Raw genomic sequence first — 26,271 nt, 5'->3', positions numbered from 1 at the left:
TTAATATTAAGTCCTACAGGTCAGAAAGGGTGAGAAGCAGCGACAAAAATGTACGGCTTCATTGTACTGGTATACAGGTGGATTTGGCTCGATACGGTACAAAGTATTTCACTATATTTTGACACATGTGACAATACAATTATCAATACCAATGTCTGGTTTCCATATTGTGGGACATTGAAATCTTTGGAAGACTTTGGTATTTTGGAATTCCAATACCTTTAGAATCTATTGATACTATGAATACACTTGGATATGACAATCCAAAGATATTTGGACATGTACGTGGATAAGAAAATTTGAGGGGGATATGGGCCAAACATGGGCAGGTGGGACTAGCTTGGGGCATCTATGGCCATGTTGGGCCGAAGGGCCTGTTTATGCTGTGTAACGCTCTGACTACTCTATCCTACTGTAGTTTTACTTTTTTAGAATAGTTTCTCAACCTATAAACTTTGCACATTTGACCCAGTTGGGTTTTTCGTGCAGCCATTTTAAAATTGAACTCTTCAGCTTACATTGCCTTTTCTCTTGTTTCTATGCTAGATGCAAGAAGATTGTTCCCGATGTTGGGGAAGTCCAGAACAAGGGGTCACAGTTTAAGGATAAGGGGGAAATCTTTTAGGACCGAGATGAGGAAAACATTTTTCACACATAGAGGGGTGAATCTATGTAATACTCTGCCATAGAAGCAAGTTGAGGTCAGTTCATTGGCAATATTTAAGAGGGAGTTAGATGTTGACCTTGTGGCTACGGGGATGAGGGGGTATGGAGAGAAGGCTGGAACAGGATACTGAGTTGAATGATCAGCAATGATCATATTGAATGGCAGTGCAGGCTCGAAGGGCCGAATGGCCTACTCCTGCACCTATTTTCTATGTTTCTATGTTTCTAAAACGTAACACCCACACTGACGTGCCAATTATGCTTCATTTGATAGAATCCTAATCGTGAGTCATCAAAAGTTCACCTTTAAAGGCAGTTGCGGGAAAGTGAAAGGAGAGGAATTTGAACAAGAGTTGGATGGAATTGGAGGCTCACAAGTTGCAACCTACAGTAACTGAACCCTGCAATCAAATTAGAAAGGCCGCCGCCTAAATAAATGAGATAGAAACGCGTTCATTTCAGAAAGTGCTCAAGGGACAATTCTAAGAGTTTTTGTTGATTATGTTAAGACAGGGGAGGGTGAGAAGGCCAATTATGTTTATCCGCTGCTTCTACAGTTCTTCAAAGGATTAAATACCTCTGCAGCGCAGTGTTCACAGACATCGGTAATATAATCAATTCTGTCCTAATTGCTTTCAGAAAACAGAGGTTATAACTAAACAGGTAGGGAAAAGCTCCCAGTCTCCATCTCTCAGAAGATGAATGCTGGTCGATCACAAAAACACTAAATCCCTTAATTCATGTTTTGCAAGAATAGGTCAGGTAAGTCATTGTTTTGTTCAGAAGACAGGAAGGGCAGACAATGAGGCCAGGGGTGATCACACAAGACCATGTCAAGCCTGCTGATTGAACTCGAGTGGAGTACAGGAACCATTACCTCTCAAGGATGGCTTGCAACAAAAGAGAGGTATGTGATCAAAAAGAACAGAAGTTTACGCGATCTCTCACTTTCCATTGTGAGGATGTGGAAGGGGAGACACATAAAAACACAGGAAGGGACCAAGAGAATTTAAAAAACTAATAATTGCAACAATGGGTAGATTTCTGTGCAGCACAACAGATTGCAGGGTTTTTGATAAGCTTGTTCAACGTTAGCACAACGGAGCATTGCTTGCAGTTTTGGTCACCCAACTACAGGAAGAATGTGGAGGCTTTGGAAAGGGTGTAGTAGAGGTTTACCCAAGTGATGCCTGGAACAGGAGGGGATTAACTACAGAGAGAGGTTGGATAGACTTGGATTGCTTTCTCTGGAACACCAGAGGTTGCGGGGAGATCTGATAGAAGTTTATGAATTATGAAAAACATGGATCGGTGGACAGCCAGAATTTTTGTTGCAGGATGTAAAAGTCAAATACTAGAGGGCATTGCTTTAAGGTGAGAGGGACAAAGTTGAAAGGAGGTGTGTGGGGTAACTTTTTTACATGAGGGTGGTGAGTGCCTGGAATGTGCTGGCAGGTCCGGTAGTTGAGACAGATATGATAGTGGCGTTGAGCATTTTGGATAGACATATAGACATGGATAGACAGAAGGCATACAGTTTACGTACAGGCAAATAAGAGATAGCATTATGTTTAGCACTGACATTGTGGGCCGAAGGGCCTTTCGTTGTGCTGTACTGTTCTATGAGATCTTAGCAACTGATGTTGAGAATTTGGTAAAATGTGGTAGTAGAAACATTTTGGAATTAAACAAAAAATATTTTAAAAGGACTTTCAACCCAGTGATCTGACGACAGAGATATGTAGAACAAATAGCTGCTATAAACAGGAGGCTATATATGAATATACAGAGGGCATTAACCAGTGGAACATCAAGTCTCTTGGAAAAAAGACAAGTTACAAACTACAAACTACAAATTTATTTGTTGCCCCAATATTCAATGTTTTTAATTTTTACAGATCATTCACAGAATCTCGATCAAAGGAAATGCGGGGCAAGAGAGAAGCCATAATCCCAGTTAAATTGTTAATGGCAGAACCATGAGACTGCTCACACCCCGACCCAAACTTTGTTCACACAGAGTTGGCTTCCAGTTACCTACAGTTTTAATAGTTTAACAAACAAATGCTTCAATATTGTCTAATATCGTTACTAACGTATGAGGGAAGTCCTGGGTTTAATTGCACTATTGGGGCACTAGACAAATCTGGTCACTTTGGGGTGAATCTTGAGGCAGCTCTGGTGAAATTGTGTCAGCTTCTGAAGAGCTGGAGCCAGACCTTTAGAGGATGGACAGAAAGTGCTGGAGTAACTCAGCAGGTCAGGCAGCATCTCTGGGGAAAAAGAACAGGTGACGTTTCGGGTCGGAACCCTTCCTCAGACTTTAGAAATGAAGTAAAAAAACAAAAGAGAGAATATGATTGCATGACTACCAAATGAACACTACTGCACAACTCAGGGTGGGTCAGATTTCAGGATGAGTCTGATTTCAAAGTGGGGGTGTGATTTCAGGGTGGATCTGATTTCAGAGTGGGTCTGATTTCAGGGTGGACCTGATTTCAGAGTGGGTCTGATTTCAGGGTGGGTGGGTGTTTGAGGGAGGGAAGGAGAGAGAGATGGGCCCGGTACTCCAGACCAAGTGAGCTTACCCCAGTAGAACACAACCTGATAGCAAGAAGCCAGAGAGCTCTCTTGTTCTTCCTTGTCTGCATTATGGCCGTGGCCGGCTCGGATGCGATACCCATTCTGGAAGAGGTCTCCCAGGGACTTCTTGCGTCGTCTGGTGCTCTGGACAGCCTCGCTGCACGTGGCGCCATTCGGTGCACGGTAGACTAAGATTTTGCTTGGAATCATGGCTTTTACAAAGTTGACCTCAACAAGAGGCGGCTTGTCTCATCCCTGGTCTTCTTGCAAGTCCATCAACATTTCAAAGCAAGAACGATTATTGCAGCCAAGGCCCTTTACTATACGTATTCAACGTTCTCCAGTGATCATCTCAAGGCTCCCAACTTCACTGCCTCAGCAACAAAGCAGTTCTTGTAAAGAAGAAAGACTTGGCATTTCACAACCTGCGCATATCCCAAAGTGCTTGGCAGCCAGTGACGTGATCTTGAAGTGCGATTGTTATTTGGAGATATATCATGTGTTTCCGATCAGGGGGCGAGCAGCAATTCTTCCCACTGCTCTGAGGGTCAGTTGCCAAAGTGTCGACCAGGATATACGACGGTGGGAAATGAACAGAAGCGTTTGATGCAGTGACCTCCCACTCACAGCTTGATCCACGCTGGAGCAAAGCCTCGTGCAGCATTTTCTATCAGGATATTACCACGTAAGCTGCTTTGTTGCTCGCCTGGGAGAATCAGCCTTTGCTCGCTGTCTGTGGAGCAAGCTATTGCCATGGCCAGTGTGTGGAGTCTCCAGCTTGCTACGTTGCTCTATTCACAGGTTCTGTCCAGTTCCGTTTTACAGCAGACAGACAGACCCCTACGATCAACCAAGGCACCAACCCCCCCCCCCGACTAACTGGTGCATTCATCCAACCCCTCTGGGATTTAGCAGAGCCGAAATGAAAAAAATAATAATCCTAACTTAATCACGAGTCCACAGCACTGATGTTGTGCTCCACTTTCTTGGGAAATTGCCTGAAGGCTTGTGATAGAACGTAGATAATGAAAGCTTTTTTTCAACTAAATTCGTGCAAACAGTTGTCAAATTTAACTTAGAGAGTGGCATCGTTCTTGAGCATAACGTAACTTGTGTATTAAACATCAATGAGCTCAATAGGATCTTGAAGAAAATATAAGGATAAAACAAAATGATTGCTTGGAAAATCACTCAGCTTTCTCTGCCACCTCCACACAGTTCTACAGACTATAGTTTCTATGGAAGGCAATAAACTAGAACGTCAGTGATAACACTCTGCTAAATCAAAGCAACTTGTAAACAGACAAGAGCCAATGGACTACATTTGGATTAAATGCTGCCATGAGGGAAGAAAGTTGATGTGAATATCTATAATACTAAAAGTCTGATCTTGACCACTTCCTGTTGTTCTGCATATTGATTTTAGAAAAAACGCTGCCACTTATGGCTGTAATTTTTTGCCATCTTACTCAGAGTGCCCCTCCACTGCGCAGGAGAAGAGGATTTTTCACATCGATGAAAAATAAAAGTTATTAGAGTTTAAAAAATGTTAAGATTCTCTCACCTGAAGACCACACCCCTTCCAGAGGGACTATAAAACCCGGAAGTGTTGAGTGCCTCGGTCAGTCTCTGCAAGATGGGGGAGCTAAAGGGTCACGTCTCTCAGTCTGAGTTGTGAATAACACTGAACACATGTCTACTAAACTGTGAATGGTTTTACTGACCTGTCAGTGCCCTTAATGTGGTTTGAAAATATAGTTTGGAAATGCTAAAGTTGTGTTGCCTTTGGTTTGGAAATGCTAAAGCTGTGTTGCCTTTGGTTTGGAAATGCTAAAGCTGTGTTGCCTAATTAAAGTTGACTTGCCTAATTAAAGTTGCCCTGCCTAATTAAAGTTTAAACCACACCCATTCATTCTCTCCAGAGATGCTGCCGGTCCCGCTGAGTCACTCCAGCTTTTTGTTGCAAATCCTACCTTCAGCGTCGCTGCAAGTCTGTCCCAGCCCGTGTGCGCGATTTTGGCGCTGTTGAGAGGGGGGCGGGTATAAAACTCAATTTCCCTAGGCTATTCAAATCGAGGTTGTTCAGCCTACTTAGTTGCTGACGAAAAATCATTGCGAGGTTCATTCGCTGCAGGTATTTTTAAACTTAATTGGTTAATTTAATTGTTATAGTAGGTTAAAAATTATCCTCTAAACCCGCGACTGCTGACAACGGGACGGATCTCATACAGGGCACAACGGAAAGTAGGTTGTTTATTTTTACATTAAAAAGGGCTTCTTAAGATCCCTTTATACAAAGTTTAATGTTGCGAATAGCTAATTTGGGGCCCCATTAAATCCCACAGTATTTTTCTGGGCATATAGGGTACAAATCCATCGCAATGGGAACGTTCCAAACCAGCGCGTTCCACAGAGTTCCACAGGATCCCACTCAAAAGCTGATTTAAATGGCCATTAATTTACAGCAATTGAACACTAAATTCCTTCCATTTGGCCTATAAATTAATGTAAATGAGATTTAAAAATCATGTTTTATTGTTAATTCTTTGTCAATGTTATTTGGACACTTAGGCTATTTAAAAATGTTAATCTTTTCTTAAGAAATGGATAGATGTTTAGATCTAGTAATTGGTTTGGAATTAGCTACAATTGGGTAACTAACTAATTATATGCTTTAATTTCAGGTCATCCAAGTAACATTGTTTCATATTTGTTTCAAAATGCTTCAATCTATAATAACTGAAAACTTCTTTCAGTTCTCTTAATTTTTAAGAATGTTATGGCCATTTCACTGTCCTCGATTACAGCTTTTGTGTTAAGTCAATGATCAATAGGGAACAAGATGCTGATTTCCGACTATGAAAATAGCCATAACTTTTTTAATACTGAAGATATGAAAATGAATTAGGTGTCAAATTAAACTTTTTTTTTGTGCTTTATCTGATGGGATAAATTGCAGACTTGATTTTTAAAATCTCAAAATTTTGCATTGCTGTTTTTACAAATCATCTAATCTCCAATGGATGTTCCATGCCTCCGACAATCAGTAAAACAGCTTGGTGAGTTTTCGGCAACAAATGTGCAAATCGAGTCAACAAAACATTAAGAGTCAGCTGAGCATTGTGGTGCAATTGGATCAGGCATTGCAGACTGATTGCCTCTCTGTATGGAACTGTCGACACTGCCTTGTAGCTATGCCACCCTGTTCACGATGGATATCCACCCAATGCAGGCAATTTGGATTGTTGCAGATTAACTGGAAGTATCTTTTAGCATTCGATGTCCCAAACTGAACGGAAACTGAACAGAATGTGTTGTGCTGAAGGTCCTATCCCTGTGCTATGTGACACTGTGAGATGAATTATGATCTTATTGAATATCAGAGAACGTTTAGGAGCCATATTATTGATTCCTGCTCTTTTTTTAATAATGCCTCCAATTTGGTCTAACGAGTCCTTGCTTCTGCCTTCCTCGTGTTGGGAATCAAAAGAAAATTGTCATTGCAAAAGCACAGCACATCCATCAGAATGTCCCAAAATGCTTCAATGTAATGATTTTCAGGATAAGTCAGAGTTGTGAAGGAGGAAACATGACAAGCAATGTGTGCACAGCAATATATATATTTTTTGAGATAGAAGCAGAATTAGGCCATTCTGCCCATCAAGTCTTCTCCGCCATTCAATCCATCTTTCCCTCTTAACCCCATTCTCCTGCCTTCTCCCCATAACCCGAAGCCCGTACAAATCAAGAATCTATCCACTGCAAGGGTTCCCAACCTGGGGTGAATTTAACCCCAGGGGCTAAATTTGTTGATTCTGAAACAATATTTTATAATTTCCTCTTTGTTGGTTGCTTTATTATGGTAGTAGTGTAAACTCAAATGACTGAACAAAACATGGTGGGGGTAAATTTACTTTCTAAAAGTTACTAGGGGGTAAACGGGACGAACAAGGTTGGGAACCCCTGATCTACTGTATCTCTGCCTTAAAAATATCCATTGACTTGGGCTCCACAGCTGTCTGTGGCAATGAATTCCACAGATTCACCACCCTCTGATGAAAGAAATTCCTCCTCATCTCCTTCCTAAAGGAACGTCCTTTAATTCAGAGGCTGTGGCCTCTGCTCCTAGACTCTACTACAAAGAGTCTCCCACAAACATCCCAAGGAGAGACACCCCACTAGGGAGCCATCCTTGTAACATAGACCTAGAAACATAGATAATAGGTGCAGTAGTAGGCCATTCGGCCCTTCCAGCCATTCAATATGATCATGGCTGATCATTCTAAATCAGTACCCCATTCCTGCTTTATCCCCATATCCCTTGGTTCCGTTAGCCCTAAGAGCTATATCTATATGGTCTGCCCACTTTTACGACCTAATTCACGACCTCTGCCGAGTTTGCCCTTGACTCATACACGCAGCATGGTTGTCACGAGGTCTTAGGAGGTCGTAGGTAGGTCGTGGCAGGTTGTGATGCTAGTCGTAGGTTCTCGTGGCATCAAGTAGGTCGGGGCGTTTATCTAGGCCTGATGAAAAATGTCCACGAGTTAAAAAGGTTGTGAATTAGGTCGTGAAAGTGGAATGGTTTTTCATGGTCATTCAACTCTCTCTTGAAAACATCCAGTGAATTGGCCTCCACTGCCTTCTGTGGCAGAGAATCCCACAGATACACAACTCTCTGGGTGAAAAAGTTTTTCCTCACCTCAGTTGTAGCTCCAATCTCTGGGGCACCATCAGAAGCATCATGAAAATGCTCCTCATTCCAGTAAATCCTGAAATCCCCAATCACAACCCACTTAACCTGGGAAACTGTGCAGTGAACTCCTACACTGTGCAGGGGGTTGAGAAAGGAAGAAAATAAGCTAAGACATAATTCATTAGCTAAACAAATCAAGATGAGAATGAAGTTTGGATTAATCTTTTCAAAAGCAAATTATTTTCTTGGAGGCAGTGAAAAAAAACGATTATTTTTAATGCAAGTTTGTTTGATCTTGACCCAATGTCAAAGCGAAATTAGGAAAAACTCCAGTAAAATAAAGTAGTGAAGCTCCGTGGCTATTGATCGAAGCAATCTGTCACCTGCCTTAACAGTGGCAATTGATATGCATCCAGTTGACAGATGTGCAACTTTATAAAATAATAGATCTTCTGAAAATAATATTTCAAAGCTAGTTGTCAATATAAAACAGTCGCAGCAGATTGATCACCAAAGGGAAAAGCACAATTTTTCTTTTGAAAGAATCATTAAAAGTTTGCAATATAGGAGCAGCGGAGGCCATTCTGCCCATAATAATTGTGCTGGTCAAAAGCAGTTGCCTGGTACGGTGAAATTTGAGTTACCATCCAGGCATGAAAAGAACAAATCAAGGCCAGTCAAGGTGACCAAGGAAGGATGGACCACTGGGCTGTCACCTGCCCAAGCGAAATATGAGATGCTGTTCCTCCAATTTGCATTCAGCCTCACTCTGACAATGGAGGAGGCCCAGGACAGAAAGGTCAGTGTGGGAATGGGAAAGGGAATTAAAGTGTTAAAAACTGGGAGATCAGGTAGGTCCTGGAGAACTGAGCGAAGGTGTTCAGCGAAACGATCGCCCAGTCTGCGTTTGGTCTCATCGATGTATAAGAGTCCACATCTGCAGAGGTTTGTTAATGGAAATGTCGGAAAGCTCGATAGACGACCAGTATTTAAGAAAGATCCCATGAGGGATGTTCCACAGAAATGCTTTCAACCAGTCCCCCTATACTGGACAAAAAAAGGCGCCATCACACATATCAATTAAAAATTAAGCTGCATTAATCACCTTTGTTTCCCTGTCAATATGCCAAACATTGCCACTCTTTAACTCGTAACATAATAACTGAACTCTGAAGAAAAGTTTAAATTCATTCATTTTGTAATTCATTAGCTGAGAATGATTAATAAATACTTGTGGTATTTAAGGTGTGCTGTGCAGGTTAATACAATCTCAAAAATGGCACTGTTTTTAACTAAGTAACAGACTGCTGGATCAGGCAACATCTGCAGAAGGAGGTGGACAGACAACATTTTGATGTTGGGAACCTTCTTCAGACTGACCAAAACATTGTCTGTCCATACCTTCTGCAGATACTCCCTGATCTGCTGAGTTACTCCTGCAGTTTGTTGTTTTTTCCTCAATATTCCAGTCTCTGACTGCTGTTGCCTGAAGTTATGTTCATATGAACAGGCTCACACATCGCAGCTCCAGACCGACGCCACTAGGGGGCACCAGAAGGCTGTCTCAGATGCCTACACAGGCAGGGCTGATCTATAGTCCACTTAGTTAAGTTGGGGGAGGAGAGAGAGGGAGAGAGAGAGAGAGAGAGAATGAGGGCAATAAGAGAGGGGAAGACAGGGGGAGAGGTTGAGAGGGGGGGAGAGGGAGAGGGAGAGATAGGAAAGGGGAGAAAGATAGGGAGAGACAGAAAATGGTACAGGGACATTGGGAGAGGGACGGGGAAGAATGATGGGGACGGGATGAGAAAGGGACGGGGTGAGAGGGTGGGGGAGAGAAGGATGGGGGAGAGAGGGACAGAGGAGACAGGGAGAGGGAAAAGGTGAACAGCCACGGGGTTGGGAGCCTAAAACTGAAGAGCATAGGTTTCAGGGGAGAGAGCAAATATTCAATAGGCACTGGATACTTTAGCCCACCATGTCCGTACCATCCAGCGATCCGTACACACAACCACTATCCTACACACGAAGGATAATTTGCCATGGCAGCGTTTTCACTGAGAGGCTGGTGGGCAGATAAAAAGAGCTGCCAGGGAAATTGCTCGAGGCAGGTACAATTGCGACATTCAAAATAACGGGGCAGGAACATTTTGATATGAAAGGTTTGGAGGGATATGGACCAGGCCTGGGGAAATGGGTCGCTCAGTTAGAAAGCTTGGCCAGCAGGGATGAGTTGGGCCAAAGGGTCTATTTCCATGCTGGATGTCTCTTTGCCTCTGAGATTCTGGAGAAGATCAGATTGGCCATGGTGGGATTAGGGTTTAAGTTTCTGCTCACACAGAGACAGAAATAGATGTTTGTACCAATTGGCAACAGTAATATCCCTTCAAAAACAAGCATATTAAATATACATTTCCTTGCAAAGATTGCCGTGTCCTAGTTATCAATGTGCATGCAATAGCTGATCCTCAGTTTTTTATGGATTATTTAAATCCTTACATGGTAAAGAATGAAATTGAGATCTTTAACTGCTCAAACCATCTGTTCATACAGTGAAACCTGCAGTTTTTCCACAATTACCAACCTGAAGTCAAGCGGAGGTCAGCTCCGAATTTTGTGACTTCAGAATTTACCCAGAATATGATGAAATGCTTCAATGCTCTGCGAATGGAATCCGAGAAGTGTTCTTCATTCATTTCAAACAGGTCAGAGTATTACTGATGGCTAAGGTTTCTTGACATAGATACAAATGCTGGAGTAAATCAGTGGGTCAAGCAGCATCTCTGGAGAAAAGGATAGGTGATGTTTCGGGTCACGACCCTTCTTCAGAAACATCATCTATTCCTTTTCTCCAAAGATGATGCCCGACCCGCTGAGTTACTCCAGCACTTTGTTTCTATCTTTGGTATAAACCAGCATCTGCAGTTCTTTGTTTCTGCAAGGTTAAAGCCCTGTCCCACTGTACGAGTTCATTCAAGAGCTCTCCCGATTAAAAAAAAAAAAATCAAACTCGTGGAAGCATGTAGAATATACGTTGCGGGTACGTCGGAGCTCGGGGACGTCTCTTAGCGGCTCCTAACACTAACGGCAGGTACTCGGGAAACGCCGTAAGCTCGGGAAGACTCGTGAAGTTTTCTCACCATGTTGGAAAATGTCCACAAGAGCCCCGAGTACCTACGAGCGGCCATTCTTCCAGATGGCCATTCACCATCTTCCAGTCCCGCCTCAAGACCCATCTCTTCACCTCTGCCTATCCTTAGCCCCACATCCCCCTCCCTTTTCATCGGTGCATTAATTGCCTCATATTGTGTTTTGTATTGAATTCTGTCTTTACTTTGTGTACTAGTCATGTCTCTACTATTTATTTCATTCCCCTTACATGTTTTTCCTCTACCTGCTAAATTTTTGTAAGGTGTCCTTGAGACTCTTGAAAGGCGCCCATAAATAAAATTTATTATTATTATTATTATTATTACCGTAAATCTCCAAGTTTGAATCAGGGCAAACTCGGGAGAACTCTTGAATGAACTCGTACAGTGGGACAGGGCTTTTACTCAAGAGTCAAATCAAGAGTGTTTCCTTGTCATACGTACCGAAACAGAGCAATTAAATTCTGATGGCAGCACGACATTTTCGTAAACAGAGTGCTCAATAGATAGCATAATAAATCAATTAATAAAGTCTCTTTTGAGAAGCAAGGAGAGGGAAGGATTATATTCCATGTTTTTCTTCACTCCTTACAATGCTGTGTACAACAGTGATCAAAACCTCTATGAAGTGTGGATGGCCGTTGGCTTGCTAGCAGCTCATCTGCCCTTTGATCCAGCTGGTTTTTGGTCCTGCTGGGGGTCCACAGCCCCCTCCTCACCTGGCAAACCAGGTGGGGAGACGGTTTAGTTGCCGACTATCTTGTTTCTGGTGTAACTCTACCTCTGCATCACTGTGCCATCTCCTGCTTAGTCTGGGACTCCATAGCGTAGTTGGGAGGTGAGCTGAGCTGTGTTTGCCCATCTAAATGTTTATCCAAAGCCAAAACTCTCCAACAAGGCAGTGTCGGTTTGGGAAAATTAGATATCCCATATGGGAAAAAGCCATAAGATGTCACTAATACATTTCTCAATATTTTTTACACCGGTTTTCTACCAGATGAGTGACAATGGAAGCTGGGGACATTTCTCAGCAGGGTCCTTTTTGGGGTGGATAGGTATGAGGTCATTCCCCATCTCCAAGAGCCATGAACCCACTGGGGAGAGAAGGTGGCTTGTTGATCTTTTGGATGTGGAGTTGGCCTTCAAACCGAGCCTTCATGAATGGCCCTCACCCAGATGGACTGGTCTGGGTGAAAAGGAAAGTTGGATGAACTTTAGTTTAGTTTAGAGATACCACGCGGCAACAGGCCCTTCGGTCCACCACATCCGTGCTGACCAGCGATCACACCGCACATGAGCACTGCCCTACACACAAGGGACAATTTACAATCTTTACTGAAGCCAATTAACCTCCAAGTCTATCCGTCTTTGGAATGTGGGAGGAGACCGAAGCACCCGGGGAAATCGCACATGGTCACGGGGAGATCGTACAAACTCGGTACAGACAGCGCCTGTAGTCAGGATCGAACCTGGTTCGCTGGTGCTGTAAGGCAACAATGCCACTGTCCCTCCCCAATAATTGGCTGTTACAATTATTCCATATTTTATTAGCATCGTCAATCATGAATGTATAGATTGTTGGGCTAAACCTATCATCCAAAACATTGGTTAATGCTCCCTGCAACACCTGCCTACCGCTTGTATATTTCACACTACAGCATCAGTCATGAGATTTCAGCTCCCAGCTCGACTAAGTGTGAAATATCCCAGTGATATGTGGGGGTCGGTGAGAGGAAAGGAGCACAGCTACTTCTGATCCTTGCTTCTGACGAGAGGACTTCTGCAACAATGACTCCAGAGCCATCGCCATTACAACAAGTGGAAACGAGGAACTGTGGATGTAATACGCAAAAGGACACAAAGTGCTGGAGTAACTCAGCAGGTCAGGCAGCATCTCTGGAGAACATGGATAGGTGTTGTTTCGGGTTGAGTCCCTTCTTCAGACTCCTTCTGTGTGTTACCCAGCATCTGGAGTTCTTTGTTTCTGCCATCAAAGCCATCTCCCCATTTATTTCCATTAATCTATTCTCTCTCATATCCCACACCATCTACCTAAATAGACAATAGACAATAGACAACAGGTGCAGGAGGAGGCCATTCGGCCCATTCGAGCCAGCACCGCCATTCAATGTGATCATGGCTGATCATCCCCAATCAGTACCCCATTCCTGCCTTCTCCCCATATCCCCTGACTCCGCTATTTTTAAGAGCCCTATCTAGCTCTCTCTTGAAAGTATCCCGAGAACCTGCCTCCACCGCCCTCGGAGGCAGAGAATTCCACAGACTCGCCACTCTCGGTGAGAAAAAGTGTTTCCTCGTCTCCGTTCTAAACATGGGCAATGTATGGTGACCAATTAATCTACTAACCCGCACATACGTGGGGCATGGGAAGAAACTGGAATTATTGTAGACGTGTTCACGGTAAAACTGGACAAACTCCATGTAGACGGCACGCTACGGGATCCAACCCAGCATTAACCTGCAAAACCAACTTGTGACGATCTCCATACAAAGCTCTCACAACCTAGTAACATAAACACCACTTTGCAGCAGGGTACATTTGATGTCCAACCAGCGACAATGAGGGACATGAGAACATATTAAACAGCCATCCGCACTGTTTTCTGTGGTGTAAATCACCCACACAAGTGACCCTTCCCCTCCCCTTTTTCCAGGGTGGGACATTATGTATTCAAGAGATTCAAGAGAGTTTATTGTCATGTGTCTCTGATGGACAATGACATTATTGCTTTGCTTCAGCACAACAGAACATAGTAGGCATGAATACAGAACAGATCAGTGCGTCCATATACCATTGTATCAATATATACACACATGAATAAATAATCTGATAAAGTGCAAATAAACAGATTATGGGCTATTAATGTGTTCACCACCTCTACCCCCTTCCCCTATCCCCCGCCCAAGTCACCTCTTGCCCCCCACAACTAAAATCACCTGTCCTCCTCCCTTGCTATAGACAAGCCATGCGGTGAGAACGGAGAGGTTGAGAAGGAGTTTCTTCCCAGAGGCCATTCGGACTGTAAACGCCTATCTCACCAGGGACTAACTCTACTGAACGTTTTTCCTTCCATTATTTATTATGTAAAAGAATATGTGTGTTATGATTGTGTTTATAGTTTGTTTGGTTGTTTGGTTGTTTGTCTTTTGCACAAAAGTCCGCGAGCATTGCCAATTTCATTTCATTGCACATCTCGTATGTGTATGTGACAAATAAACTTGACTTGACTTCACTTGACTTGAAGCAGGAAGATCTTGCATCCAATATTCCCAGAGAATTGCTGTTTAAAGCATCAAAACACATTCAGATGATTATTAGCCTTGGGATTGTTAATTTCATTAAAATATTTGACAGTTTGAGTGATGGCAATTTACACTCCCAACTGTTACTGGATCTGTTATCTTTCAGCGCAGTAGGATCTTGAATATCCAACTGCTTCCAATGTTGTTTTTGATTTCTGGCCCCAATTCTTCATTTAATAAATTCTGCAATACTCCTAATTCAATTGTCTGCTAAGTTACCTCTTCCCCCTCAAATGAGATTATTAATAGATATTAAACGCAAAGGTTGAATCAGCCAAGGACAGAATAAAAACAGAATAATCTTTACAGTCACAACACCTCAATGTCAAATCATCTTTGTATTTTAGCAACCTTTGAGCACTTTGCTAGCAATGTGTGCAGTGAGTTCTCGCAAATCTACAGTCCATTTTATCAGAGGTTTATGACTGTACTCACTCAATGAAAGTTGGCAACATTTAGAGGGCTGAAAGATTTTAGTTTCCCATTCTTTGCTGCTAATTTTCGATCTTGTTTACGCATTTTGAGTAACATTTCCTGCAGTCCTATAACATTTTAAGTCTCAACCCGCAACATCACCTATTCCTTTTCTCCAGAGATGCTGCCTGAGCCACTGAGCGACTCCAGCGTGTTAAGTCGATCTTCCATAACATTGTGTAATCTATAAAGAAAATAATGTCACCTACCACCTCTTTGCAGTGCTACCATTCTCCTCAACCCATCGAAGGAAAAACGGCACTAAAATAGTTAATTTTCCCCTGCTTCAGTATCGATGTGGCTGGCGACCTCAATAACCACTCATAGACAGAGCCTGCATTTTAAATCATTTCACTAAAGGAGATTATGCTCCTGAACTTTACAACCAGAATTATTTTTTGTGTTTTTCATTGGATGTGGAGATGGGAAAGAATGCGCATCTACTGAGGATATAGGGGGAAGTAAGGGCAGGTTTTAAACTAATCTACCTGCTGCTAGACAATTAAATCCCAAAGCCGACCAGGCAAAGCATCCAGTAATACAACAGAAATAGACAACAGGTGCAGGACGAGGCCATTCGGCCCTTCGAGCCAGACCGCCATTCACTGTGATCATGGCTGATCATCCACAATCAGTACCCCGTTCCTTCCTTCTCCTCATACCTCTTGAATCCACTATCTTTAAGAGCGCTATCTAACTCTCTCTTGAAAGCATCCAGAGAATTGGCCTCCACTGCCTTCTCGGGCAGAGAATTTCACAGATTCACAACTCTCTGGGTGAAAAACTTTTTTCCTCATCTCCGTTCAAAATGGCCTACCCCTTATTCTTAAACTGTGGCCCCTGGTTCAGCACTCCCCCAACATCGGGAACGTGTCTCCTGCCTCTAGCAGGAAATGTGGCCACACAGGGGCCCCAGTAAATTATCCAGTGTGGCACATAGACTGTGGTTCTGAGGCAACAACACTTGATCAGGAGTTATCTAACTGAGATGTTCACAGAGGCTGTGAACATCTGTATGCTCAGCTGGATTGGAAAAGATCCCAGGGCATTTTTTGACAATCAGTCAATATTATCCTTCAGATGTCACCAGCAAAAGGGAAATATTTTTGCCAGGCCATGCATGTTCAACGAAGGTATCTTTAGAAATGGCACCATAAACCTTGGCTGCAAAGTCCTTTCAGTGTTCAGACTAAACTGCGTTGTTTTATGCTTGCAGTAAAATGCCCCCTTTGGGGTCTCTCTGTGAGGCACCAACAACTGGAGAAGTGTGGAACTGCTCCCAAAGGAGTATCTAAACAAAACCAACCAGATAATTTGTGGAAGAGAGTTCCATCATTTTGACAGTGAGAAGGCAACTTATTGATAGAAACATAGAAAATAGGTGCAGGAGTAGGCTATTTGGCTCTTCGAGGCCCCATAGGACCATGGCTGAACATCCAAAATCAGTACCCTTGATTCCCTTAGCCCAAAGAGCTAAATCTAACTCTTCTCTTGAAAGCAAAACAATAAAATTAACATGAGGGAATATTAAGGAAGTGGCGGCAATAGTCAAAATGTTAAATCAACAATTTCATACATTCTTTGAACAGTGGCAAGGGGGACCCAGCATGGGGGTGAACGGAGAAGGGATGAGTACTTTTTATAACTTAGTCAGCACCTTTGTGGCGACTATTTTGTGTACTTTGGAAAAAAAAAAGATTTCACTGTGGGTGTAAAAAAGCTGGAAGAGTGGAGGGACGGGACAAAACCTGGCACATAATGTAAGTGGATACAGGTGAGAAAGGTGAGCGTTTTTTTTTGAGGAGCAGATGGTTTAACACACAAGGTGCCGATATTTATTTAACTGCACACTTACCATAAAGCATCTCATCCAACCTCCATGCACACATTCTGCAAAATCTAGTGTCTGGAGACCAAATGGTGGACAAGGACCCATTAATCTTTCCAGGAACAATGAGATTAATCATAATGCCTCCGTTTCTGTCTCTGATCAGCTCTGGGATTGAAAGTGGAATCTTGGATCAGAGCCACAGACACATCACAGTCAGGCAAAACTACCCAGAATGGTGCTGGGCTCCAGGCTGCAGAAATGTTTCCTAAATTCCTTACCTCCTTTTCTGTGACCATATATGATAAAACCTACACCTTTTATTAAGTTTCTGGTCATTTGCTCAAAAGATTTGTCAGGCAGTCATATTGCGCAGGCTAATGTATATGTGAAGCATCCTGGCTTATATTAAATAAACAACACAGCATTAACAAAGAAATCTGCAGATGCTGGAATCTTGCACAGAACACAAAGTGCTAGAGTAACTCAGCAGGTCAGGCCACATCTCTGGAGGTCATGGAAAGGCAATGTTACAGGTCAGGACTCCTCTTCAGACTCAAGTCTGACCCGCTGATTTATTCCAATACTCTGTGCATAAATACATTTGTTTTTGATCAGTACTATGAAATATTATAAAATGAACATGACCCTGTGGCATTGTCAAAGTAATGTTGAAGAATTTTCCAAATGGGCGGAAGATACAAGGGGGAATGTGAAGCATACGTTTGTGTTTGAGTGTTTGAGTCCAGTATCTGGAGCCCAGTTCTTGTGCGTTGGGCTGGACGAGAGTGAGGAAGAGGCGCGGAAACAGAGTCAGTCTGAGTGTCTGAAGGGAAATTGAAGGTGAATAATTGTGCAGAGTGAAGGGAGCTGGCACAGAGTTAATATTCCATCAATGGTGGAACAATTCACTGGCATTGGGATTCTGGTGTACGACTTCATCAGTGTGTGTTATCACAGTGGGATAACTGCCCTGATGCGCTGCAGTGCTGAGAATATATCCTGCACTCTGTATCTTCTCCTTGAAGACCTGCAAATCTAGAAACTGGACCTGGCACCTCCTTGCACTGTTCACCTCAGTGTCACTGTCATTCTGTTGTGATGGCTGGTGCATGCAGGACATCATCAATGCCCCGTGATGCTTTACCCTTGTCTGACTAATGGAAACAGCAGCAATAAAGTGCAACCTGCACTTTGACTCATATTTGAACCATGAGCAAACCCCATTGCAGATTATCAAACTGATAGATTATCAAACTGAATATATGAATGCATGATGAATGAATGAATGAATGATACTTTATTGTCACATGTGACAAGTTGCACTAATATTCTTTGTCAATAGCCATGAGTGTTTTGTTGTTTTATTTCCCGAGACAGATCAATGAAATTCGTACTTGCAGCAGCACAACAGACGTGTGAGCTTCTGTCTTGCACTCTGCAGTGTTTGCTGCTCCGTACATCGCAAACTCCATTTGCATCTTTGGAGATCCAAATGAATATAATTGTGGAACACATATTTCCCCTGCTCTCTGTAGGCTCATTCGGCTTATACCTTGCAATAGCATGGGATCACTTGTGGCACAAAACTCATCTGGTGTTGAGGATCACAGTGCGAAGGGGGGTGAACAGACACTCTATTTTCTACCTCCCCCCCCAAGTATTTTCCACATTGCTATAGCAGCCTTTGTTGATGAATCAGTGCTGCCATGAGAGTGCACCTGAACGCTCTGGGTTGCTTTCCAGTGGGAACAATGAGGCAGGTGCAAGCTCTGTACTCAGCCAGCGTCAGGAACACTGCACGCTACATGTTAACAAAGCACCCCAATGATTCTGTAAAGATAAGCTTCACTCACAGTGATTTTTTTTGTATGTATTAATTGACTGTGCATTCAGGTTAAACGCAGAATCCATGCCATTTTTTAGTTTACTGGAGTTTAGTTTAGAGATACAGCGCGGAAACAGGCCCTTCGGCCCACCGAGTCCACGCCGACCAGCGATCCCCGCACATGGACACTATCCCAGGGACAATTTACACACACACCAACCCAATTAACCTACAAACCTGTACGACTTTACAGTGTGGGAGGAAACCGAAGATCTCGGAGAAAACCCACGTGGTCATGGGGGAAAACGTACAAACTCCATACAGACAGCGCCCGAACCCGGGTCTCCAGCGCTGCAAGTGTGTACGACCGCTGCACCACCGTGACTACCCTTAACGTACAAATAATTTGCAAAAAACAATTTCTAGACAGCAATTTGCCAGAACAAGCGAAGCTGACTTGCCTGGTTAGATATAACAATCCATAAAACATTGCAATGAAAGTACATATTGTTAGAAATTGGACTAAGTGGTGACATAACATTACGTGCCACACATCCAATTTGGATATACAGTGCAGAACTTTGTGAAGCGCTTAATCCGATTTCAAAATGCTGGAGTAACTCAGCGGGACGGGCAGCATCTCTGAATGGGTGGCATTTTGGGTCGACACCCTTCTTCAGACTTCTCCAGAGATGCCGCAGGTCCCGCTGAGTTACTCTTGCATTTTGTGTCCATATTCAGTGTAAAAAAGCATCTGCGGTTCACTCCTATTTCAAGTACGTTGAACAAACAGAATCACAGAGCAACTCGTGATGGAACTTGTTGGCTGGCCCATGGAATCTGTAAAGGCTATTTTGAAGAACTGTCCTCCATTTCTCTCAAGTTACAATTTTTGCTTCCTTCATGTATTTATCTAATTCACTCTGGGAAGTTACAGTTGAATCTCTATTCCGCTAAATCTGTATTCTGTTGAATCAGATGCTGCTAAAACTGTACCCACAACATACAGACTAGCTGATTCCAAATCCTAACTAGAGAGTTATAGAGTCACCCAGCGCAGAAACAGGTGGCACAGTGGTGATATTGCAGCCCTACAGCTCCAGGGGTCCAGGTTCAATCCTGACCACGGCTGTACATAGTTTGTACCTTCTCCTCGTGATCTGCATGGATTTTCTCCAGGAGCTCTGGATTCCTCCCACACTCCAAAGACACACAAGTTTGTAGGCTAATTGACTTGGTGTAATTGTAAATTGCCCTTAGTGTGAACAGGATAATGTTAATGTACGAGAATTGCTGGTCGACATGGACTCATAAGGTCATAAGTAATAGGAGCAGAATTAGACCATTCGGCCCATCAAGTCTACTCCGCCATTCAATCTAGGCTGATCTATCTTTCCCTCCTCACCCCATTCTCCTGCCTCTCCCCATTACCCCTGACACCCGTACTAATGAAGACTTGGTGGGTCAAGGGGCCTGTTTCTGTGCAGTATCTCTTAACTAAGCTGATCTATGCTGACCAAGGTGAACAATATAAGTATGTCTCATTTACACACTTTTGGGCCATACCCCTTCAAGCCCTTCCTATCCATGCAGCTGCCCAAAGGTATTTTAATTGTTGTTATTGCCCTTACCCAACTACTTTTTTTCTGGCAGCTCCTTCCATATACCCAGCTCCCTCTGTGTGGAAAAAAGTTACCCCTCTGATTCCTGTTAAATCTTCTCCTCTCACCTTAAACCTCCAGTTCTCAATTCCTGGCACTCAGTGCATTCACCTTGTTTATTCCCCTCGTGATTTAATACATGATTTAATATTTATGTATGAAATATATTCTTTGTTCGTATCTGCTCTGTGCATTTTGCCATTTGGACTATTTGTACAAGTCCTCTAAATGTCCTCTCCCTGCATGATCCATTAATGCTTTTACTCCTCCCTAACAGCTGCCCCTCATCTATGTGAATCTTCCAGTGTTTATTTGTTTAGCCGTGGGCACGACTGCAGTGCAGTAGTGCAGCAGGTAGTGCTGCTAACACACATCTCCTCATTCACTCCTCAGCTCTATTTTGTCTATGTTGAGTTTCCCTGAAACTCTGTCCCTCTACACCCCTCCCCCACCCTAGTTCTCCCACTAGTTTCAATGTCCTCCTGATTAATTTTACTGTGTGTAAGCCTTGATGTCACCTGCTCCTTAAACAACCAGTCTTCCTTGATCATCTTCTGCTTTGATCTATCGTTTTCACAACTTATTCTTCCATACCTCTAGTCTCCCTCTCCCCTGACTCCCAATCTGAAGAAAGGATTCTTGACCCGAATCGTCACCCATTCTTTCTCTCCAGAGATGCTCCCTGTCCCGCTGAGTTGCTCCAGCATTTTGTCTATTTTCCCTGAAATCCTGGGAGTTCTCCAGGTGCTCTAGTCCTCCCCCTCCCCCACCCCCCTTCCCATCACATCCCAAGGACCTATTGGTCAGTAAATTAATTGGCCATTGTAATTATTCCCTAATGTCAGTGGGTAAGGAATTGCTGGCATGTGAGAAAGGGCAGGTTACAGGAAAATTAGATTAGGATCAATAAAATTGTACTGAGAACCAGCATAGAATCAACGTGTCCAATTGCCACTTTTTAATGTCATAAGGAAACACAAAATATGAAACAGAGCAATAAACTAAATCCTTCATGATGTAAATTCACTGCCTTTCATTTACCCCCACTGTCCTTTAGAAATTGCCTGAGTTGCAGCACATTTGTTTCGGTTTTACAATGACCACCTTAATAAACTTTCGGAAAATAAAACCTGTAGCTTTTGTTAGCTCTTTGCACTGCCGTGTTTTGCAGAAGCTTTCAAAATAATATTAATGCAAAGATTGTAATCTATCTTTGTTGGTTAATATTACAAAACCAGTTGACCTTAACCTTTCTTTGGTTACTGCAATTTAAACAGTCCTGTCTCCAATCTACATTCATATGGTTCCCACCATGTCACACACACATTATTCTCACCAATGCACCCCCTATATCGCCTGGGAGATCTTGCTCATGGTTAATATCATGGGAAACCACCCATTGTGTTATTGGGTTTGCAGAAACACATTGTTCTTTGCACAGCAATAAATAAAGCTGAAGGGCAAACATTTGTATTGAGGCAGACAGAAGCGACCAGGGCTAGTGCAGATAGACACAAAATGCTGGAGTAACTCAGTGGGACAGGTGGCACCACTGGAGAGAAGGAATGGGTGACGTTTCGTGTTGAGACCCTTCTTCAGGGTCCCGACACAAAACGTCACCCATTCCTACTCTCTAGAGATGCTGCCTGTCCTGTTGAGTTACTCCAGCATTTTGTGCCTTTCTTCGGTTTAAAGCAGCATCTGCAGTTCTTTCTTACACAGCGACTCAGTGCAGGTTGTGGGATGCATGGCCGCTGAGGAAATGCTGCAGTCCTGGGTGATGAGAAGGACAAGGCATGATGAACTGAATCAAGCCGCCTCCACCTAAACTCACCAACACCAGAGCAAAGCACAAAGTATTGGAGGATCATAGTGGTTCAGGCGTCATCTGTTGGGGGAAATGTACAGACAACGTTTTGGGATGGAACCCTTCTTCAGAACCAACAAATCCATGGGCCATTCAGATCCAGTTGGGTTAAAATTCATTGTATACAATAAGCATGTTTCTTACTCAAATTTAAACAATGTTGTGAGTTCCTTAAGAACATTAATACAATCTGGAGCAGTCATATGGACCCATGGATCCTGCTCCACCTTTAAAGGACCAGTCCCACTTTCACGACCTAATTCACAACCTTTTTTACTCGTGGACATTTTTCATCATGTTGAAAAAACATGGGCCAGACTGGTCAAAGAAAATTCCTAAGCTTCAGATCTCAGAGAAGGAATGTTGATCCTCTTGCAGCTAGCTGTACAACTATATGGTTGAGAGAAAATCAGCTCTGGATGCAACAAACAAAAATAAATTTCATTGCCCTCTAGAAAGACACAAAAAGCTGGAGAACCTCAGCAGGACAGGCAGCACCTCTGGAGAGATGGAATGGGTAACATTTCAGGTCACAGGATGCTAAGGATGATCAAGAGATCTTCCAAATTACAAGGTAATGTCCCTGTCCCACTTAGGAAACCTGAACGGAAACCTCTGGAGACTTTGTGCCCCACCCAAGGTTTCCGTGAGGTTCCCGGAGGTTCTCGGAGGTTTTTGTCAGTCTCCCTACCTGCTTCCACTACCTGCAACCTCCGGCAACCACCTGCAACCTCCGGGAACCGCACGGAAACCTTTGGTGGGGGGCGAAGTCTCCAGAGGTTTCCGTTCAGATTTCCTAAGTGGGACAGGGGCTTAAAGGGATAATGGACACATGGCATAAAGGGCAGTATCTTGTTACAAATTCTACTCCTGTTCCAAATTCCATGACAATTAACTCTCTTGACTTGACTTGACAATGAAGGACATTTACCAGGTCTTTATTTCACAGACATACCACTAGATGGAGCCCCGACTGCATATTGAGACGGCAAACACCAAGCATCTAGGCTGGGACTATCCCAGGACTCATCCCCTGTGGATTCAATTATTCACAAAGATCGCTTGGCCCCATGTTCTTGTGAGAAAATATGTATAATCTCGCCAGTTCCTGGAATAACCAGCCATGGTCTAAAGCTGAATTTAGTCCCAAAATACTATTTTGTAAATGCTCTTACTAAATAGATTTCTAGTTAATAGTTGATAAATGTAATTAATGAGCTCGTGTTATTTCTGATTAGGGTCATTTTTACATGCAATAACAGAATAATTTTAAGTTGCATGGACAATAGGTTCTTTTTTTTATACCTTTTAATAATTAACAGACCATGCTAAATCCTGTTTAAATTCAACCAATTCTTGGCTAACCGATAAGTTTCAATGTGTGCTTGGATTGAATAGTCAACTCCACTACATGTTCTTAGTTTGGTTGGACCTATACAAATAAATCCAATAGCCTCACACACACACTGGGACAGGCTGCAGTGACAGGTATCGGCCCTAGTAGTCACTGGTAGAGATGCTTCCGCATAGCGCCAGATACCCAGGTTCGATCCTGACATCGGGTATTATCTGTGTGTAGAGTTTGCACATTCTCCCTGTGACCTCATGGGTTTGCTCCGCATCCCAAAAGAGTTTACAGGCTAATTGGCCTCTGAATAATTTCCCCAAGTATGTAGGGAGTGGACAAAAAAGTGGGGGACAGAGATCGTGTGTGAATTGGTGATCGATGGTCGGAGTGGTCTCAGTGGGCTGAAGAGCCTGGTTCCATGCTATCTCTCTACACTCAACTAATGCATTCTCACAGAAATCCATTGACTCGCTGCTATGTGCAGGTCTGTGGGTTCTAGACTCTGGCAGAGGAATGTATGATTTTTCGCGTCGAGACCCAGGATCAGAGGTGGGCAATAGACAATAGACATTAGGTGCAGGAGTAGGCCATTTGGCCCTTTGAGCCAGCACCGCCATTCAATGTGATCATGGCTGATCATCCCCAATCAGTGCCCCGTTCCTGCCTTCTCCCCATATCCCCTGACTCCGCTATTTTTAAGAGCCGTATCTAGCTCTCGCTTGAAAGCATCCAGAGAACCGGCCCTCTGAGGCAGAGAATTCCACAGACTCATGGAGAAAATGTGTTTCCTCGTCTCCGCAACTTTCCCATTCTTAGTATCCCACTTTCTTATGTAGCTCTTACATACTGTGGACTATTTATAACGGCCAATTATCCTGCATGTCTTTGGGGTGTGGGAGGTAACTAGAGAACCAAGAGGAATCCTACGCATCACAGGTAAAACATGCAAACTCCACACAGACAGCAGCTGAGGTTAGGACTGAGGCCAGGTCTCAGGCACTGAGAGCCAGCTAGATCACCATGCCGACCCTTGTCTTCTACGCCTCGGCCAAGTTTGACAAACTTCTTTACATCATGGGGGAGGAGAGCTTTATGCTCTATGTTTCACAATCCCTCATTACAAGACACATTGACAGAAGTTTACATGGTGTACAAACTTAATGAAAGGCACAGTGAATGAACGGTACAACTTCAAACACTTTCCAAGGTCAACCAAGGCTGATTAGCAGTTAGCACAAAAGCTAATTATTCACAGGTCATCAACCACTTGTAATTAAACTGTCCTGCAAATGCAAGTCACAGAAGGCATTTATTTTAAACTGACCATTTTTGCAGTGATGATTTTCACAGTGTGTCTGGCTTGAAGTGTTTTCATGCCCCATTGGTGGGTACATAGGCTATAATAGCTAAGCCATTCCAGTCTGAGTAAAATTGGTTCTCAGAGGAGTTCAGTCATGACACAGACTGGCTACACATCTCTTGCAGTGCATCCAAATCACATCAATACGAGTTTTATACCTGGTACTGAAGGTGTTTTATCCTCAGACCTTCTTGGAGGGATGCAAATATCAGTTGTACAACATTCAACAGGTGCATCGGCACGTCTGTGCTGTGGGCAGGTAAAGAGTTGAGATTCACACTAACTTATGACTTAAATATTGAGGCACAGCCCAAACATCCATCTGAACTGAGGTGAGTCAGACTCTCGGGGAGATGCTGACGGAAGGTGCCCTTCTGAGGTTTGGTCTGACAACAAACACACACTCGGTGCAAATGAGATTAGTCTCGACCCACCACCACACCTGCGAAATGGTTGAATAAAGCTCTCAATAATGGACGTTTGGGAATGGACATGGATGAAGGAAGTGTTACTCACCCAGCCAGCTTCTGCTCAAGTAGACCGACACAAAGACAGGAGGCACTGTGAAGAAGTCCACCACGGAATTCACTTCCAGCCAGAACCATAGCTTGTCATTGGCTGCAATAAACTGGAAGAGAAAGCACAGTGACGTCACTTCAACCACACAACCACTCACAATTCCCACATTTTGAGAAAAGCACAAAGATATTTTTGCATTCATTTTGTTTTAAAGAGTTGCGCATTTTATGAACAGTCAGATCCACGTAAAGACGTGATTCGTTGCAGATGGGTTACCACGGACAGAATGTACCATTTGGAAGTTTAATTCTAAGTTCAGGGCAAGAAGTCTCCCAAAGTGAGTTGTTAAGACCAGAATTCACAAATAACTAGGATGGGGCGGCACGGTGGCGCAGCAGTAGAGTTGCTGCCCTCCAGCGCCAGAGACCCAGGTTCAATCCTGACTACGGGTGCTGTCTGTACAGAGTTGATACATTTACCCCATGGACCGCGTGGGTTTTCTCCGGGTGCTCCGGTTTCCTCCCACACTCTAAAGACGTGGATGGAATACTTTATTGTCGCATGTGACGAGGTACAGTGGAATTTATTGCTTGCGTACCCAAGGTCTGATAGGATTATTGCTTCGAGAATTGGTATGGACTTATTGGCTGAATGGCATCCTTCTTTGGCACAATAATCGCATAAATTCATAAGTTCGAAGAGCAGAATAAGGCCATTCAGCCCATCAAATCTACTCTGCCATTCACTCACAGATTATCTAAATGCATCTAAATGATGAAGCAGGTTCTTGGAGGTGCTCCCTTGAATGTCATCTATCCCAACTCCCCCACAGAATACATCCAACTGGTGACAAAATGGCAAGTGATCGTTCCAACATCTGCAAAAGTCACCCTGGGGAGAATCTCCTCATGGAGAGGCAGGGAACACCTCTCTGCGATCGCAGTGTTGTAGTGGAAGCTTTGACAATTTCC

General features: G+C 43.4%; 1 protein-coding gene across 15 annotated transcripts in view; it reads right to left on the bottom strand.

Moving 5' to 3' along the window:
- kcnma1a (potassium large conductance calcium-activated channel, subfamily M, alpha member 1a) overlaps positions 1–26,271 on the bottom strand; it is a 486,207-nt gene that overhangs the window by 207,736 nt on the left and 252,200 nt on the right. For all 15 annotated transcript variants that reach the window (XM_055661691.1, XM_055661690.1, XM_055661680.1 and 12 more), the window contains one exon: positions 25,298–25,409. In XM_055661691.1, the coding sequence (XP_055517666.1) occupies positions 25,298–25,409 (112 nt within the window). The remainder of the gene's footprint in view (positions 1–25,297; positions 25,410–26,271) is intronic.

The sequence above is a fragment of the Leucoraja erinacea genome, chromosome 34 (genome assembly GCF_028641065.1).
Source record: "Leucoraja erinacea ecotype New England chromosome 34, Leri_hhj_1, whole genome shotgun sequence".
Lineage (NCBI taxonomy): Eukaryota > Metazoa > Chordata > Chondrichthyes > Rajiformes > Rajidae > Leucoraja > Leucoraja erinaceus.
Note: the sequence above shows the minus strand (reverse complement) of the source record. Positions and strands in the feature narration are given on the sequence as shown.